This window comes from Drosophila ficusphila, unplaced genomic scaffold (genome assembly GCF_018152265.1).
Source record: "Drosophila ficusphila isolate 14025-0441.05 unplaced genomic scaffold, ASM1815226v1 contig_414, whole genome shotgun sequence".
In the NCBI taxonomy this organism is placed as follows: Eukaryota; Metazoa; Arthropoda; class Insecta; order Diptera; family Drosophilidae; genus Drosophila; species Drosophila ficusphila.
Genome location: NW_025064328.1, coordinates 5,394,268 through 5,412,637, shown reverse-complemented (window position 1 = coordinate 5,412,637; position 18,370 = coordinate 5,394,268). Strand labels below are relative to the sequence as shown.

The 18,370-nt window shown below is 47.4% G+C and overlaps 5 protein-coding genes across 5 annotated transcripts; 2 read left to right on the top strand and 3 right to left on the bottom strand.

The window, feature by feature from the left end:
• The first annotated feature begins 1,494 nt into the window (after positions 1–1,494).
• On the top strand, positions 1,495–12,502 carry LOC108086470. The gene is made up of 9 exons (XM_017183397.1): positions 1,495–1,951; positions 4,982–5,284; positions 6,032–6,127; positions 6,218–6,412; positions 7,079–7,189; positions 7,570–7,896; positions 7,970–8,445; positions 8,503–8,745; positions 8,845–12,502. Exons 2-9 carry the CDS (start codon positions 5,041–5,043, stop codon positions 12,040–12,042), a joined length of 4,890 nt encoding a protein of 1,629 aa, XP_017038886.1. The 5' UTR covers positions 1,495–1,951; positions 4,982–5,040; the 3' UTR covers positions 12,043–12,502.
• A 437-nt stretch (positions 12,503–12,939) lies between these two features.
• LOC108086464 (trypsin delta) lies at positions 12,940–13,894 on the top strand. The gene has a single exon (XM_017183390.1). The coding sequence runs from the start codon at positions 12,940–12,942 to the stop codon at positions 13,756–13,758; it is 819 nt and encodes a 272-aa protein (XP_017038879.1). The 3' UTR covers positions 13,759–13,894.
• Positions 13,895–13,896: 2 nt separating this feature from the next.
• LOC108086465 (trypsin eta) lies at positions 13,897–14,826 on the bottom strand. The gene has a single exon (XM_017183392.2). The coding sequence runs from the start codon at positions 14,798–14,800 to the stop codon at positions 13,997–13,999; it is 804 nt and encodes a 267-aa protein (XP_017038881.1). The 5' UTR covers positions 14,801–14,826; the 3' UTR covers positions 13,897–13,996.
• Positions 14,827–15,381: 555 nt separating this feature from the next.
• LOC108086473 (trypsin zeta) lies at positions 15,382–16,339 on the bottom strand. Its single transcript, XM_017183399.1, has one exon. It carries the CDS (start codon positions 16,303–16,305, stop codon positions 15,448–15,450), a length of 858 nt encoding a protein of 285 aa, XP_017038888.1. The 5' UTR covers positions 16,306–16,339; the 3' UTR covers positions 15,382–15,447.
• A 431-nt stretch (positions 16,340–16,770) lies between these two features.
• Positions 16,771–17,649, bottom strand: LOC108086382 (trypsin eta). The gene has a single exon (XM_017183283.1). The coding sequence runs from the start codon at positions 17,615–17,617 to the stop codon at positions 16,829–16,831; it is 789 nt and encodes a 262-aa protein (XP_017038772.1). The 5' UTR covers positions 17,618–17,649; the 3' UTR covers positions 16,771–16,828.
• Positions 17,650–18,370: the final 721 nt, after the last annotated feature.

Sequence of the window (18,370 nt, the reverse complement as noted above, 5' to 3'; positions counted from 1 at the left end):
AACTGAAGCTGAAACTGAAGCTGGAGCTGGCTTCTTTTACAGTTAAAGATTTATGGATCATGCATGGGTAAATGGCGAACAGATACGCGGGCAATTGTGTGTAGGTAACGCAATGCCAAATCGACCACAAATTTATTCCAGCCAGATAGATAAGAGCCCAAAGGAGCATTCGGCCATGGCCACAGCCATCAGGAGATTCGAATCGCCGACTGACACAGAAATACAAATTCGAGCATTGAGCGTCATGAAATGCAGATAGACACAGTCATAAAAACATAAATACATCGATCGATGGGCCATTTACCGAGAACTCTATATGGACTAAATGGATAATGCGGAGTGGTAGCCAAGTGGGCAAGAAGGCGGGATCTTGGGTATCATTAGATGGAGATCTGCGAAACTAAAACTTTCTAAATGACGGGCGGCAACTTTAGCGGCAAAAAACCAAAACTGTAAATGCAGCCAAAGCAAATAGTTGCAGCCGCGTCGCCAACTAAAGTATAATTATTGGCCAGACGAGATGGGAATGAAGACGATGAAGGCTGCAGACGGCAAACTGTAGACTGTAGACCGAAGACTGGCGTACTGAAGACTGCGGTACTGAAGACACTAGTTTGGAGTCTCCAACTGGGAAACTGCACGTACGCAGCGCCAGCAAAAGGAGATGCCAATATTTCTATATATTTCTATATGTTTTTTTGTTTTGTGTCTTTCTGCGGGCTTTTGTGCCAGTGCTGCTTAACTGTTTTTAATTGAAACCAGTTTGCGGTAATTGTCTTTTTGGCTTGTTGCCCCGACCGCCTTACTATATATGTTATAACTCGCTTATGTCAAACAGATTGGCTGTGTAATTCGAGGCAGCCCCATAACTCCACCTGCCGTATAGCTTTTCGAAAGTTTTCACTTGTTCTGCAGCACGGATCTCCGGATCTTTGGATCTTTGGATCTTCAGATCTTGGAATCTTCAGTTTTTCTGCCTCGCAGTTCTTCGGATCTGAAGATTCCATGAAACGCAGCTGCACACTCGAGCGCAACTAAAGCGGGTAAATTGTCATAAATTGAGTTGAACCAATGACAAATGACGTTTGTTTGTGTTTTTCCTTTTTTTTTTTCTTGGTCCACGGCTTTTATCAAACTGGAGCGTGAATCTTCGAAACGGTACTGGGGATTCCTGTCATTTTCCGCCGCCGCCGACCACACGGCGTATGTGCGATGCAGAACCTGTCCCAGTCTTCGTTAATTAGTCTTCTGCAGCCGGAGATCTTCGGCTTCACACATCACAACACTTGGCTATAACCTAGCAGTTGGTTGTACAATTTGTCAAAACACTCACAAGCCGAACTTATACTTTCGAGATATAAGAGCGTGGAGTTGGGTAAAAGAAAACTCGTTTAAGAGCGCACCACCACCGCCTCACTCTCTTCTGATCTTTTCCACGACTCGGGGCTTTGGTTTCTTTGGGCCACGATCGCTTTGGCAGTCGCTCCACCGACGGCGACCTTGATAGACGTCTTAGCGGGTCGAGAAAAGAAAAGCGAACGAGAAGAAAATCCCCCCAGCCAAGTGACCAAAAACCCCAAACGCGAAGAAAAGCCGCCGCTGTCTTCGCTTTCTTTGCGGCCATCAGGGAAAAACAAAAGAAACCGAAACGAAACGAGGCGAATTTTCTAAAAACAATAACATTTATCGCGGCTCAGATTGTTTTAGTGTTGTCTTCGAGTGTGTGGCACGAGATGAAGATGTTTCAAAAATGCTGAAAAACGTGCAGAAAATGCTGCCGAAGAAATGTGTGAAAATGCTGCCAGCAGATGCAAAGTGAAGTTAACAAAGTTAAAACCGAAAAAGAAACCGCTTAAGTTTATGTGCGAAAAGCAATCCTGGGTGTACCTTGTCAGGAAAATTAACGGCCGAAGGTGTTAATTTATTCACCAACTTTAAACCGGGCTCTGCTGTGAGTACAACAAAAAAAAAAAAAAAAAAAAAGAAAAAAGGAACATCCAGATCACATCTACTATCTGTTTTGTTGGCAGGGAAATGGGCTTGTTGTGCCCTTGGCTTGGGTTAATCAGACCATTGCCAATTGAGTTTAGGTCACTGGGCATGGGCACTCTCCCAAATTGAAAAACCTTTTTTTTATTTTCGGCTTTTTTTTGGGAGAAAGTAATTTGCTGGAAAGGCAGAAAAAACAAAAACCATAGCAAAACACCGGGCATTGCACTGCCGTAATTCGGTTTTAACAACTACCCGAAACCCGAAACCGTTGGCCATCCAGCTAGCCAGCCAACTAACTTGGCCCTAAGCCGGCGGGCCTAAGTACATATTAAAGCACATTAAGGCGGCGAGCAAATGATGCGCTCCTCTGGCCACACAATGGACTAACCCAAGATAATAAAAATAACAGCGGAATAAATTTGAAATTTGTTATTATGCTGGCTATATGGGATGATTCTCCAGAGTTCCCCGCCTTTCTGATTTTAGTTGCACCGCTGCCGTGTTCTAAGTGTTAAAAGTACGCCGAGTGTGACGTCGACTGCACTCGGAAGTGTAGCTGCTGCTCCGGCCAGACAATGGTTCCATATCTGCTCCCCGGAGATGCTTCCCGGCCAACTGCAAAGCTCCAATCTCGGAGCTCCGAGCTCCATGCTCGCTGCATGTTCATGTGAATTGCAATGGCCAGGTTAGAATGCGTTGTGGTAATTTTTAATACCCCTCGCCAGTTTTCTCGGGCATGCTCAACCAGGGGAAAGTACATATATCTCTAAATCTATTTCCTGAAGTTAAAAAATATTATTAAATTATTGGCGTCAAAACAGATTAGGTGTTAATTACCGTTAGCATAAATTGAAAGTTATTTTTGAACCACATTAGAAAGCACACTATTCAAACAGAAAGAGACAGTTAATGACTTCGATGGGTTTAATAATGAACCCTTTTTAAAATGTTATTTTGGGACTGTGAATATAAAGTTGACAAATTTACTCACACTTACTAATGCTCAAGAGGTGGGGTTTGAATTAACAAATCAGACTAGATAAATATTCAAGTGGGTAAGCCAATCCATATTAATTTTTAGTGTTTGAGTTTCACGAACAAATTGAGATGTTAATAAAATTTTGTATAAGTAAATAAGTAGGGGTAAAAATTGAATGTAAGTTTTTAATACACGATTTGATGAAAAAATTTGTTTTGTTTATACACAACAACACACAAAAACTGTTGAACATATTTCAAAAAATTTCAAACCTACCAATTTATTGTATTTTATTGTCGCTCATCCCATTTGTGTTAACCCAATTTTAAACACACCCAAAGGCAGTGGTAATTTTTTGGTCTCTAGAACTTAACGCTCTGTTGAACAAACCTATAAATTCGAGGGTACTCCCTCGTCGATCAGGCTGCTATTGCAGTGCTGCCTCTTGTTTATTATGGATAAATTTATGCACAGACTTAGAACAATGCGCACACGCTCTTTCGTGTTGCCCAATAATTAATGATCGCGTACATGGCGGCGGATGATGGGCTGCAATGGGCTGAAATGAGATGGAATAGATGGAATATGGCTAATTTATGCAGTTGGGTTCAATTACCTGTTAATTGAGTTTAGTCGAGTGCGCAAGAGTCAAGACCCAGCATTGGTGCCCCGTGGAGAGTGCGACTACATACACTACATAGTACCACTCACTATAAGCCACATAAAACAGATCTCAGAATCATCAGTCTTCTACTTTTTTACGTAGTTTTCCCAGCATCATCAAAATCGCATCAGTTTCAGTTGGTATTGCTCTGTGGGTTTTGCTGATGTTGCAGTTGGAAAAGCGAAAAGCAGGTCATTACTGCCATTAAATTCGTTTCGAAAATGCAGACAAGCCGAAAAAGCCGAAAACTAGACAACCTAAAATCAAACCAAAACCGAATAACTAAGGCAAAGTCGTAAACAAATCGAAAAGAAAGAGAAATAATAGAAATGATATTGTTGTTATTTTTTTTAAATGCCATAACTGTACAGCAAGTCGAGTGATAGATGGAGATGGCGAGATGGCGATGGCTAAGCTTGTAGATTCCAAGGTAGATGGATGGTGATTATGACGGTGACTGGTCAATCAAAAGACTAAGGCTCCGAACTTTAGTGAGCTTTTTTTGTTATTTATTTGTGTATTTTTTTGTTGTAGTTTTCGTTGCTGTTCTACTGCGTTTTGTAAAGAAATTTTACTTTCAAATTAGGCCGCAACTGTTGCTTTTTATCGCTTTCTTCTCTCATTCATTCGCGCGCACATTATGGCTCTAGATATTATATACCTTCCCTCTTCCCCCCCACCTCTTCCCTTCCCACTCACACGCACCCGTCTCTTTTGTTCTTCTTTTGAAGAGCCAAAAAAGACGGCAGGCACACTGTTCTTCTAAGATCAGTAGAACTCGTAGATATGAACAGTTAGGAGTCCCCAATAATTTTTCTGTGGTGCCAGCGCTCCGCGCTGTGTGTGTGAAATATTTATGTAAATTGGCCTGGCCGAAAGCAGCTAAAGTGCAACTGATTAGCGGTATAAACGGGGTGTTCTAAGCCAAGTGCAGCGGGCTTTTGGTAACGGTACACGCAGAAAACTAGCGTTTTCCCACTGCGACGACGCACTTGATCCACTGGAACAGCGGCCGGGGCATTATGCCTGCTCCCCACTGCGTGGCGGCCAATAAGTATACACTTGCCGCCAGAACGAGTTTTAATTGCAACATTTGTTTAAATGTTGTCCGTTAGCCGCCGGACTACAACTAGCACCAACTCGATGTAGATGTTGCTCCATTTCCAGCAAAACGGACTAAACAATTTCTGCCTCATTAAGCGCTGCCCCAAAGAATGTCAACTTACTTGCCTGCTCGGCCGCTTTCGTTTCGTTTCGCTACCTACGAATTTGGACTTCTTTTTAATTAATTAGCGGTTGTCTTCTTTATTCACCCCACTCACTCCCCTCTTTTTCTATCCAACCAGTTGCAGCTGCGCCGTAGAATCCCCCTGAGTGTGTTTCGTCCAGCGATGTTGCTGTTAAGATGCGGCTCCAATCCTTACCGCTGCTCCTTCTGCTCGCTTTCCTCTCCCGCCCGCCGCCTGCCACGCCCACTTCGGCACCCCGACCACCGGCGCATCCGAGGGCGAGGAGCCACTATCCCGACGAAGATCTCGGCGAGGAGCCACTGATGCCGGCCAGCCTTCTGCTGGAGGAACTGCAGCAGAGCAGCGGGCAACTCGTCAACCTGACACGACATCATGACGGCGATACCTTCCACACGACAGGTGAGTTATACGCTCCCGAGTGAGTTATATATGATCGAGAAGGGGGAATCGGTTCAAACACCAAACATACCCATTAACGTCACTCCGCAGCTCGTTCCTAATGCGTTAACAGGTGGCCAATACTTTAAATCTTTTCTAAAACTGCTTTCCTAGACAATTAATGTTATTTATACTTAATGGTTAAAGTAGATACCTTCTTAACACGCAACACCTTCTCTTCTTTTCCAAGAGATAAATAATTGTAGATGGCTATTTAGAAAAAGTCTCCATAAAACAAATTACTTTTCTAAAGTATTTAATTCTTAGTATGCTAATTTATCAAGCGAAATGCTAAAACATAATTCAATTTATTTGCGATGACAGTTAAGTGTTCTCTACCCATTAAAAACTTTATAATCTAAACTTGGTAAACTAAAACACCAAAAAGATATATGATATATCAAAGACTATAAGCTGATTTACAAGCTATGGAAAATTCTCTTCGATGAATTAATGGATAATACTTAAAATGCTTTATTGAATCTTGCTTATTTTTCTAAAAGCATGGCCAGTGTCACTGCCATTGGCATTTGGCATCTTCGACTGCGTGATGCGGCTGTTTTTCCTCGTGGCTGAACCGCTGACAGCAGCATTAATTTTGCCAGTTAGGCCGGCTTCAGTCCGGTCCAGCCCGCCTGATTAGCCGTCAATCGAACGAAGATGTTGTGAAGTCCCGGCTCAATCCATCTTAACGTTTTCTCCCCGCAGGTCTGAGCAGCGCCTGCAATGCGGACACCTGCATCGGTCTCTCGAGCGGAACGGCTTCCCTGGTGCGTTCGTCCGGCGATGGCGGCCAAGGCAACGGTGAGCATTGGATTAGCATTTAAGTGCGCGCCTGTCATAATCGGTGAAAATCCCCCAAACCCCCAAATCTCAAAATCCTCGAATCCACAGGTGGACTCAATCCGGCGACCTCGTCTCTGGCCGGCGGTCAAATGGAGCTCTTGACCCGCCGTCTCAAGATGCAAAAGGGTCGCAGTCAGATGGCTAATCCAGACTCCAGTGGGGATAGTGGCTGCACCTGCCGATGTCTTCCCTACCAGAGGGCCTATCGCGAGGACCTGGGGATCTGCGTGGACGATATCCATGGTGAGTAAAGCTGAGTAAACATTGCGGAAGCCTCCGGCCTTAAAAACGATTCCCAAACGAAATTGTGTGCTCCATTTCGCGGTGGGAGTTGCTCCCACATATGAGACACCTTCCATCCATTGTTTTGTCATATCCGAGCACAATGGTTGCCCAACTGAAAAAGCAAAAAAAAATTCGACAGAAAAAAAAAAGTAGAAAAAAAGTCGAACCAAATGAAAGAAATGCTGTAATAACAGCTACTGAAATTGTGCAGGGCTGCAGAATGAAAACGAAACGTGACGCAAAGAGGGAAAAAATGTTATTATTATTGAACAAATCGCTTGTTTCCCCGCTGCTAATGAATGAAAGGAAACTTTCGCCGTCGTCTGCCAGCCAACATAAACAATCTCAGCCCGCTGCCATTTCGGGGTCTAACTCAGCAGTCACTTGGAATCCAACTCGCGGATCGGAATTGGACTTGGAATCGGACTCCCAGTTGGACAGAAAGTAAGAGCTGGGCGGTCCGGAAAAACAACAGCGCAAATATGAAGTTTCACTACCGATTCCGATTCCGAGTCGTAATTGATAAGCGTCGATCGTTATCGCAGTGATTTGACTGTATTTTCCCACAACCTCCGACACCCCAAAAACCTAATCGTTTCCCCATTTTTCCATCCATTGTCATAGAGTGCTCCCTTTCGCCGTTCGTGAGTGGTTCCTCGTCGGAAAAGATTCCATTTGTCTTCCTGCCGCTCAAAGGTCAGATCATCTATCCCAGCAGGGAGATCAGCTTTGCCAGTAAGTAATGCACTTTATCACCTTGCATAATCTTAAGTGGTTATTTGCCAAACAAACTGGTTTATTAATGTCCTTATTTCGTCAAGTTCGTTGACAATCCTGATTAGATATAATATTAATTGGAAAAGTCTTAAAAGTTGTCATGCTTTACGGCACTTTACATTAACTGGTTATGTTAACTATCCATATTTCAAGAGATTTATTGACATTCCATACAGTGAAGAGTATTTTTTGCAAAGTTATTTAAATTTGTGAAAGTCAACGATTTATTAGAAAGAGTTTGATGGTTTGTTGCTTTTAATTTACGACCCAAAGCTTACATCCATTTTGTTAGCCTATTTGTATTGTACTAAAATTGTATAATAATGTTTATTTGATAGGCATTCAGACTCCGGTTTGTGCTGTAACTGGTGCCCAGTATTTGAGTTCGAATGGCTGGTCGGATCTGCGGAATCCCATCGATACCGACTACCCTTTTCGGTTGTTCCGCGACGAGGGACGCAGCTTCCTCTTGTGGCTGGGTGAAGCCGATCTCCGCCAGAAGATGCAGGGTCGCCTGATTGTGGTCCACTTGGTGTGTCGCGATATGACGGTGGCCCTGAATTCCAGTGGCCATTTGAAGGGCGAACCTCTAATGCCGCCCAGAAATGTTCATTCGCCGTGTGTTGCCTTCCGGGTGAACGGAAGTCCCGTGAAATATTCCCACAGTAAGTGTAACAATATATTATATATTGAAGGGTTCAAATATAGGAAGTGTAACTCCCTAACCATTTTTAATAGATGTCCCCGAGGTGTTTTTCCAACCAGCCAACTCCACAACTTTGGCCTCCACTTCGGATGGCATGACTATGCGGGAATACGTGGTCATTGGCATTTGCAGCCTGCTCTTGGGTCTGATCTATGTGGCCTCCGTGTTTCTATATCTCTACATGAAGAAGCGCAAACGCCACAATTCTCGCCATTCGCTGGATAACTTGACCAATGATATCAACTATCCCAAGAACGATCAGGTCACTTATGGAGCTCCATTCAGCAGAGTGGGCAGCATTTACTCCTCAAACAGTATGGGTCTGGGGAATGGAAATGAGTCCAATACACGCACTAGTATCGGTAGTCTCAAAGAGGATTTGGGCATTGTGAAAAACAATCCCTTGCTGCAGCATTTTCCCCAGTTGAGCGAAAGGGAGCACAATTCCGGTTTTGCCAGCGATATTTCCAACTCGAATTCCGAGTGCGAAATGGAGGAGAAGATCAAGGTGGTTTGATGAAAACTAATCGTTTACAAATGAAAGGTAATGATTTATTGCTTGCAGACTTCGGTGCTGGTTCATCCACAGCTGAGCAAGTCACCAAAACCAACTGGTGGAGCAGATAATGCCGCTCTGGATGTGGATGACTTCCTGCAGGACAATGAGTGCCTGCCCGCTGAGAATGTGGCGGTGATTGATGAGCTGATGAGCGAGGAGAAGCTGGAGAACCTGCGTGCCATGGTCAGTGGAAATGTACGCAAGAAGCTCTACTTCAATCCGGCCTACTTCGAGCCTCATTTACTGGCGGTAAGTTAAGAATAAATAACAATAATCTAGGTATAATTTGTTATTATAATATATCTTAGTTAATATGTGTTACCTTTTCTAAATTTTCTTTTTTTTAAGGAACCGCCTCAAGCTGCCATTGAGTTTCTGCAGAAGATTCGGGAGGTCATTGCCATTGCCAAGTACAAGATGGCCGCCAAGCGTTATCAACCTTCTCTGAACATAATTCCCGAGGAACTGCAGCCGGAGTCCAGTTCGAGTTCACCCACCATGTTCAACATTCCGCTGCAGCAGAGCTTGGCTTCCAAGGGAATGGGTGACAAGAGGAACAGCATTGAGCAGTGGCTGCAAAGTGTACCCAATTCGGAGGCTACTCCAGCTCAAAAGACCTTGGATAGAGCTGGTCATCCGACTACGAAGAAGGCATCTGGTTCCCCCAGCAAGGGATCCCTGAGAAAGGAAATAACAGCGCCCAAGGAGCGACCACCGCCACCTCCCATGCAGAAATCCAAGCCAGAAGAGGGTCCTACCAAGTCCAGCTCACCAGCACTGACTTCTCAATCCAGTCGCAGTCCCGGAAAGAACAGTCCAGAGCAAAATGCCAAGTCCAAGACTCCCGTGGGAAGCAGCTACGAGGGATTCTCCGCCTTCTCCGTGGCGGCCAATGTCTATGGATTTGCGGAGACTGGCGGGGAGATATACAACAATCCCAAGTTCATGCTGGCCGATTCACCGGCGGCCTCTCTGCGCAGCTCCTCCAGTCGCTCCAAGTCGCTGAGGAAGCGCAGCGAGGTCCTGGAACAGTTCGCCGCCGCCAACTCCACACCCACCTCGCTCACCTCCTTCGATCGCCAGCACTACAATATGCTGAGGAACATGAAGCCGGCGGAGGTGATCTATGATTCCCTGAAACGGGAGTACGCTGCGCACATTCCCACTCCAGATTACGATAGCACCATTGAGAAGCGGATCAAGGACATCTACAGCAGCACGCAGAGCAGCATTCCATCGGTGCCCACTCCGGATTACAGTTCCCTGAGTCGCAAGTCTCTCAAGCAGTTCCAACCAGACTCCCCAATCTACAGAAGGAAATCCCCGCAGTACTTAATAGTGGATTATGAAACGGATAGCCTGGAGCGTTTGGAGCCCAGCAAGCGGAAGAGTTCGCACTCCTCCAGCTCTCCTTCCTCGGATGTGAGCTCCCAGCTGAGTCCCAGCTTGAGTACGGCTCTCCCACTCGAGGAGGAGATGGAGATCAGTCATACAGTGTACGATCGCCTGGACGGATTTCGCAAGGAGGGCGAGATGAAGAAGCGCCTGGCTGCCAAGCACCAGCATCCGCATCCTGGCCAGCAGCAGCAGAGGCAGAAGGAGGCGGCGGCACGCATCAAGTACGACACTCCGTTTCGCGGTAGCATGACCATCGAGGTGGAGCACGAACCCCCTTCCGATTTGGAGCGAACGGATAGCGATCAGTTCGAGCCGGACACATTGGACCGCAAGCCAAAGAAGCAGAGCTTCTGCGACATCTCCGCCTGGGATGGCCACAAGCAGATCGACTCGGACTTCAGCCAGATTAGCTCCCTGCCCGACTTGAGTCGCCAGTTGAGTCCGGCTCCCAGTCAGGCCATGAAGCCGAGGACCGCCTCCTTCATCCTGCGGTCGAGCAACTCGTTTCGCAACTTGAGGGAGATCTACGAGTCACCTTTGGTTGCCCAGGAGAGCGGCAAGTACGAGAAGAAGGCACCGCCAACCCCCGAGGAAGAGGGTCGGATTCTCACCTTGGAGGCTAAACACTCCCGTCGCCAGCGCCTGATGGAGACCTCTCCCACCCACTCGGTGGTGGATGTGACGAAGGTGAACAAGACCACCATTACGATTTCATCACCGAAGCCTGTGGATAAGCCACCACCTCCTCGACCGAAGAGCAATCAGCACTACTGCCCTCCGTTGGTTCAGGGAAAGCGAGCACTGCCTCCGCCTCCCCCAAACTCATCGGATAACCCCGGAGGAGCCGAGGAGGATGCCTACAGCCTGCACAGCGAGATCACCGAGGTCACCGGGGTCTCGGAGTTCGAGAACTCGTGCAACAACACCATGTCCAGTGCTATATCGGCCACCACGGAGGAGCGGAGCCACTCGAAGGGTGGCAAGACCCAGAAGATGGGTGCGAAATCGCAGGAGGAGGACTACGAGATGTACAACAAGAAGATCAACAGCCTGCGCAACGACTACAGCCTGACCAAGTATCTCAATCGGCGGAAGAGCCAGCGGGAGGAGTCCTCCAAGCCGGGACAGGACACCCCCTCGCCAAAGGACACCGCTCCCGAGCCGGAGTTCAGCAACAAGGCCATGAAGGAGGTGGAACTCGCCCAGTTCGACGCTCTATCCATTAGCTCGCGTTCGAACCGGAGCAGTGGACATCTTTCCGAGCGAACCAAGGAGATGTACCGGAATGCCGGGGTGCCCGTGGGGATTGCCTACCCTCAACGGGCGGCCAGCAGTTCCGGAAACGCCAGCTCCGGCGGAAACGTACAAACCGTCTACCGCTGCGAGATCGAGCAGGCCCAACTCACAAATGGAATGCAGATAGCCATCGGACTGAAGGATCGCGCCAAAAAGGCCAAGGATCTGAAGAACGCGTGGCGGAAGTTTGTTACCATGGCGGCCAACAAGTTCAGTCCCAGCCAGAGTCCTGCTCCAACCTATGGAAGCAAAACTTCCGCCGGGTTCCTGGAGGATGACGGCATCGCCTCCATCATCGAGGATGCCGCTCAGTCCGCCGGAATGGGACAGCCGGGCAGCCAGACGTACTACGAGCAGCGCTTCGGGCAACTGGACAGCGGCTACATGAGCACCGATTCCACGGAGCTGTACAAGCGCAGTGTCTACGATCGGTACAACTTCAAGATGCTCTCCGGCCGGGGTCAGATCATCCGGGTGGACACCATCGAGGACAACGAGGACGAGAGCGGACCGAACGACAATCGGTTCGAAGATCTCGAGCATATGGTTTCTCCGGGTCACAGTCGTCGATCGCCGGAGAATATAGCCGTGGTTGCCGGCGATCTGAGCGATGCGGATTCGGATAAAACCCTAACCCGATCGCATTCGCAGACGAACTCGCAGGAGCGAAATGTAAGGGGCAGCACCACCACGATGTCATCCTACTCCTCGGATGAAAATGGACGCGGAAGGAGCACCTGCTGCGGCTCCTCGGAGACGGACGAGGAGACCAATGCGGAGGACATGTGGGAGTCCGGGGCGGAGAGCATCGAAACGCACTCCGTGCTCTACAAGATGATTCGGAAGAGCTAGGATAGGGATCGTAGGTTAGTAGGTAACTAGTTTCTAGGGACGTGCAATAAGAGGAAACAGAAGCAGACGAAAGACTTCCACTATTTTAGGAGTAAGCAACGCAATAGCAGCAATCAGTGCAATAAATAGGAGATTCTTGCCAAACCACAAGGTGCAATTCTTATAGATCTAAGCTAGCTGGTAATAATTAGTATTAAAGGAGAGGAAACCCTTGGGAACTGCATCCAATACGCAAAGTGCGGGTATCAACGGAAGATCAAGAAAAGCGAAGAACCCAGGAAATCCAAGTGCAATCAACCATCAAATAAAATCGTTTAGTTTCGTAACGGATGCGTATTGTGATAAATGTCAGCAGTCTTGGGCCGGAAATGTGCAATCTTAGTGTAAGTTAGTCTTAGTCCCAGTGTAAATGGCTTACATTTAAGTATCGTTAATAAAACTTTGACTTATGTAGTTTAAACAGATGGTTTTTCAAACAGTCAATTTTATTGTTTAAAGGTTGCCTACTTTTGGGTAAGTTAATTTATTTTTCTTACAGCAAGCCCTTGCCATAAATTAATATACCAATCAATAGTTTAAGAAAGCGACAGTGAGAAAATGAAAGTTCTATTAAATTGGAAAAGCCACATATAAAATGATAGATTTATTGATTTAGCCAAAAAACTTGCAAGGTCACGAACCTAAGGTAAAAACCGTAGTAGCGTAAAATCCCAGAGAAAATTTCGGCCAAGATTTATGGCCAGCTCATTGTCCATGTCTTTTGCTAGATTACAAACCCTATCGCTAGATTCGTCAGATTACTGAGTAATGGCCAATCCAACCGCAATCTACAGCCGTTCGATAAGGCGGTTCTATAAATCCAAGCATGGCAATGCTTTCGCGGTCAGTTGCTCGAAAATGTCACGGATTTTGGTCGCGTTTCTCTTGGTGGGATTTACCTGCTCCCTGGCGGATCCCATTCCCCGGAACGATGAGGTGGAGGTGCCCCGGCTGGATGGACGCATTGTCGGCGGACAGGATACGAACATCACCTACTATCCGCACCAGATCTCGATGAGGTACAGGGGAAACCACCGATGTGGTGGCACCGTTTTCACACCGAACATCATCATCAGTGCGGCGCATTGTGTTAACACGTTGTCGGGGCCGGAGAATCTGACAATCGTGGCCGGATCCTCGCACATCTGGTTCCCAACGGAACCGCAACAGGAGTTGGCTGTTCGGCAGTTCATCATTCACCCCAATTACCGCACCCTCAACAATGACTACGATGCGGCCATTCTGATTCTGGATGGAGAGTTCCAGTTTAACGACGCCGTAAAACCAATTGAATTGGCCAAGGAGCGACCGGAACACGATACCCAGGTTACGGTGACCGGTTGGGGAACCACCAGCGAGGGAGGCACCATCTCGGACGTCCTGCAGGAGGTCCATGTGAACGTGGTGGAGAACACCCAGTGCAAGAGTGCCTACTCCATCATGCTGACCAGTCGGATGCTCTGTGCCGGAGTGACCGGCGGTGGCAAGGACGCCTGCCAGGGAGATTCCGGCGGTCCACTGATCTACAACAACACCCTCCTGGGCATCGTGTCCTGGGGAACGGGATGTGCCCGGGAGAAGTACCCCGGAGTCTACGCCTCCGTTCCCAATCTCTATGAATGGATAGAGGAGACTGTCGCCGCCAACGCGGATGTGGGCAAAATCGACTTCCTGTAAAATAAGCTATTGAATATGTCTTCAATGTAGTTCATCCAATTTAAGTTGTATTCAATAAGCTACAGGACTGCTTCTACATTGTCACACCTGAAATTACATAAGGAGATTACCAAATAACACAATCGACAACTTGGTATATTGTTTGTTTGATTACGGTTTTATTATTGAATTAGGTAGCTCTATCCGGGGCGGCAGCCACTTGAAGATAGCGTGTCGGTTGCTTTGGCAATGCCTCTGTTTATTGCGCTCGAGCAGCGGCTATTGTTTCCTCGATCCAATCCACAAAGCTGGCCACGTAGCAGTAGACGGTGGGGTAGTTGGGCCGGGCACAGCCGCGTCCCCAGGAGACCAGACCCACCAGCTGGCCGTCGATGACCAGGGGACCGCCGGTGTCTCCTTGGCAGGCGTCACTTCCTCCTTGGGATACAAAGCCAGCGCAAATCATCCGTTCGGTGACCTCACCCGCGCCGTAGATCTCCGTGCACTGCTCCAAGCTGACGAATGGCACCTGGGTCTGCTCCAGATGGTAGCTGGAAGGTCCCCACTCCTCCCGGTAGCCCCAACCCGCCACTGTGGCCAAGCGACCCACTGCCGGACGCTCCGGACGGATGGCAATGGAGCGGATGGCGAAGTGAGTGAGGTTCAGGGGCTCATCCAGCAGCAGAACTCCGATGTCATTGTCGACTGTGAGGGGATCGTAGTCCGGGTGGTGGGTCCAGTTGGATACGGGGTAGACAAACCCGTCGGTTCCATTGCGGGTATTTGCTCCGGCTACAACCAGGAGCTTGCTGTCCTCCGGCAAACCATGGAGGCACTGGGCACTGGTGAGCAGCGCCTGCTCCGAGAAGATCACTCCGGCACACTCGTGCTTGTAACTGGACTCATTGTCCCTTCGATAGCGAATGGATACGAGGTACGGATGCCGGGCGATGTCCACCGTGGTGCCATTGATTATCCTGGGCTCCGGTTGGGCTGAGATGGATACAATGGACTGCAGTCCAAGCGCCAGCAGCAGCAGCGGGATGCACATAATCCTCTCCATCGATTTGCACGGCCGTGAGGTTCCCATCGAACTGATTGCGAATGGCGAATTCATTCGAACCAAGCGGAATTCCATCGATTGACTTAATGGCCAGTGCTCGAGATAACTCCCGATAGCAGTGCGAGCACAGGGTCCGGCCAAGATAAAGCCATTCCAGAGGTGATTGCCACTTTGTTGGTGGGATATTTTGTGAAAATCTCTAAGTATCCCAAGAGTAGTACATTGCTCTTAAGCTCTTTGCTTGGTTTTTATAAATTTCTAGAGAGTTTTTATAAGAAATGAATAAGTGCTTAAAAAATGATTTAATAGGTAACTACATTTCTCCAATTTTTATTGAAATTTAGGACCCTAAAAGTAAATAATTACTTAAATGATTGTTTCCTATTATTCTTTGGTCCACTCTAATCACCATTTTGTGTGGTAATCAGAAGTCTAAGTTATTGCATACTTTTTGGGCTCCTTTTATTAGCACTTTCAATCGCTGTTCGTTCCTTGGAAATCACTTAATCTCAATCCACCTGCTCAAGGTTGATCTAATCAATGTTCAAGACGATTACGTTTGGGAAAAAATGATAAACACGTTTAGCTTTGGAAAACCCCGAGGCACGTGGCCGAAAAGGGAAATTTATTTGCGAAATTCGGGTTTTCTAATTAATTTGTAGCTCTGCCAACTTAGCATCGATCCAGGGCCTCAAATAAGACACTTTGGCGTAGACTCCCGGATGGGTGGCCAGGGCGCAGCTGTTGCCCCAGGACACGACGCCGTGGAGCTCGTCGCGCACCACCAGAGGACCACCAGAGTCACCTTGGCAAGCGTCCTTGCCACCCACTCCCCGGACGCCGGCGCAGAGCATCGACGGTGTGATGCGATAGGTTTCGTCGCCGAAGTTCTCGTAATCAGCATCGCAGACCTCGTTGCTCACGATCGGAACATCGACGGCGAGGAGCTGGTTCGAGGAGTAGCCACCCGGCGAGGTGGTGCCCCAGCCGCTGATCTTGCTCACGGCTCCCTCGAGCGGCTCCTCCGAAGCCAACTTGATGGCCTTCATGGTGTAGTTGTTGAGCGGAATTGGCGGATCCACAACGAGAATGGCAATGTCGTTGTTGTAGGCGAACTCCGAGAAGTACTGCTCGTGCATGATGATCTCCTTGACATTGGTGATGATGCCATCCGAGCCCGTTTGGTAGTTGGTTCCGGCCACCACCTTGAACTGGCTGGCCACCGTGCCAATGATGCAGTGCGCCGCCGTCAGGACGATGGTCTCGTTAATAATGGAACCTCCGCAGCGATGGCGGAACGCATTCTCCGGCGTGGTGATGCCCTTGTAGCGCAGGGAGATCTGGTAGGGCACCTGGGCGATGTCCGTCACGTAGCCACCCACAATGCGACCGCCGGGAACGGACTTCTCATCCTCATTCTCGGCCTGCTGGAGGGGCAGGCCTTGGGTGAAGGCCACCAGGCAGAGGAGAAGGGCCGAAAGGCGAACCAGCCAAGAGCGCGACATGTTGGCCAAGGCGAGCAGAATCGAGAACTGAGCAGCCCAAGAACTTGGCCGGCAAACGCAGGGCTTATCGATCGGTCTAGCCCGACTATATAGTCCATAAATTTTATTCTGGATATGCATGGTCATTCGTAAGTATGAGGCTTGATTAGGCTTTATTGTCTACTATAACATTGGCCAACATGATTGTGATTGGTTTGGACTTTTCAAACTTTTTGTTTATTTCCTAAACATATTGTTAAACTTTATTTCTTTCTTATTTCTTTTTTTTAGTTTCTAAAATTTTTTAAACATTTTTCCCAGAGTTTTTTACAAAGTTGAAGCTTGAACTTGGACATCACTATTCTCATAAAAAAGTTTATTACCAAGGATTCGATAAGTGCAGTTTTATTGACCAGTTATGTAAGCTACCAACGCAAAGCAAAAATGAATATGGCCCCTGCCTTAAAACTATAAAAAGCTACGCAATTTAAACTTTATATTTATATTTATTTATTTATTAAATAGGGTTACATAAATATCCTGATCATGCATAATTTGCTCTTTGTTTGGCTATCCAGTCCTTGAAGTAGACCACATTCGCATAGACCCCTGGATAGTTGGGCCTGGCACATCCCTCTCCCCAGGAGACAATCCCTGCTAGCTTGTTGTCCACCACCAGAGGTCCTCCGGAATCTCCCTGACAGGCATCCTTTCCGCCGTTTTGAACTCCGGCACAGAGCATTCCCTCGCTGATGGGTCGCCAGTAATAGGACTCCTGGCAGCTTGTGGAGTTCACCACTGGCACTGTGACCTGCTGCAGCTGGTTGGAGGACAGCCCGTTCTCCGCCGTGTAGCCCCAACCACTCACGGTGGCCTGGACACCCACCGTCGGCTGCTCCTCTGCCAGTTCGATGGCTTCCAGGTTGCTGTAGCTGGCCAAAGGCAGTGGAGGATCCACAATCACCAAAGCAATATCATTATCCGTAATCGTGGCGTTGTACAGCTCGTGTGGGATTAGTTTCGTAACGCGCACCACCACGCCATCCATGCCACCTCGGCTATCGTCACCGGCCACCACCAGGAAGTTCTCCGCCTCGCGATTGTAGACGCAGTGGGCAGCGGTGGCTATGGTCACCGCATCCACGATGCTTCCAGCGCAGGTCTGGGCATAGGAACTAGTCGAGGAACTGCGCCTGCGCAGCTGCACCACATACTTTGTGTAGTAAATGCTGGTATCGGCACCACCCACAATCCTGCCATCTGGCATGGCATCCACGGCCAAAGTTCCCAGCAGGAACAAGGCCGCTAAAATCCGTAGAAGAGCTTTGTTCATTTCGTTGTTCGGTGAGTGACTAAATCGGATATTTCAGCTTGTTCGAAAACAGCCAGAAGCTTTTGCCGTATCGCGAATTGGTCAATAAATTGCTTTCGGTCTAACACCGATAAGATGGCCATCCGAAAGCAGTAGCGTTTCTGCGGAATTTGTTCTACCGTAAGCTTGAAAAACCTTTGTTGACTAAGAGCAATGACATCGATTATTTTTGATAAGCAAACAATTAGCCTTATTCTTGGTATAAGTATTATTGGATTAAACAAAAACTTGTTTGTTACTTTTAGAAATTAAAAACAATAAAAGCTTAGGCCCTATACAGTTTTATTGCGACTCTTAAAACAAAAAGAGGGAAATTACACGAATAAGATTTAAAGAAACCATCTATGCGTATACGCAATACCAAATTTGTCATATTGCGTATACGCATGGTTTGCTTAAATTTGACCAAATATCACTAATCCTCAGTTCACAACTTTTCAAATTATAATCAGATTTTGAAGTGGCATACCTCTAAACATTTGAATTCGAATTCTGTAACGAACTGCATCATCGGTTATTTTTTACGTTTTGCCCATTTTTTTTAACTTTTATGGTGCAACCCCCTACCAAATTTCCGATAAATAGGTTTGTTGGAATTAAAAAAATTCACTAATTCTAAGTCCATAATTTTTGTTATTTCAATCTGATTATGAAGTGCTCAAACAAAGTATCACTTGTAATTGACCCACAAAAAGAGTAAGTTCTTCTACAAAT

What these genes read in the sequence shown, in the direction of transcription:
- LOC108086470 (XM_017183397.1), top strand. Translation starts at nt 5,041, where the DNA reads ATGCGGCTCCAATCCTTACCGCTGCTCCTTCTGCTCGCTTTCCTCTCC. An exon ending in TCCCGTGAAATATTCCCACA is followed by an intron (nt 7,897 to 7,969) that starts GTAAGTGTAACA and finishes CATTTTTAATAG; the next exon opens with ATGTCCCCGAGGTGTTTTTC. An exon ending in AAATGGAGGAGAAGATCAAG is followed by an intron (nt 8,446 to 8,502) that starts GTGGTTTGATGA and finishes TATTGCTTGCAG; the next exon opens with ACTTCGGTGCTGGTTCATCC.
- LOC108086464 (XM_017183390.1), top strand. Translation starts at nt 12,940, where the DNA reads ATGTCACGGATTTTGGTCGCGTTTCTCTTGGTGGGATTTACCTGCTCC.
- LOC108086465 (XM_017183392.2), bottom strand. Translation starts at nt 14,800, where the DNA reads ATGGAGAGGATTATGTGCATCCCGCTGCTGCTGCTGGCGCTTGGACTG.
- LOC108086473 (XM_017183399.1), bottom strand. Translation starts at nt 16,305, where the DNA reads ATGTCGCGCTCTTGGCTGGTTCGCCTTTCGGCCCTTCTCCTCTGCCTG.
- LOC108086382 (XM_017183283.1), bottom strand. Translation starts at nt 17,617, where the DNA reads ATGAACAAAGCTCTTCTACGGATTTTAGCGGCCTTGTTCCTGCTGGGA.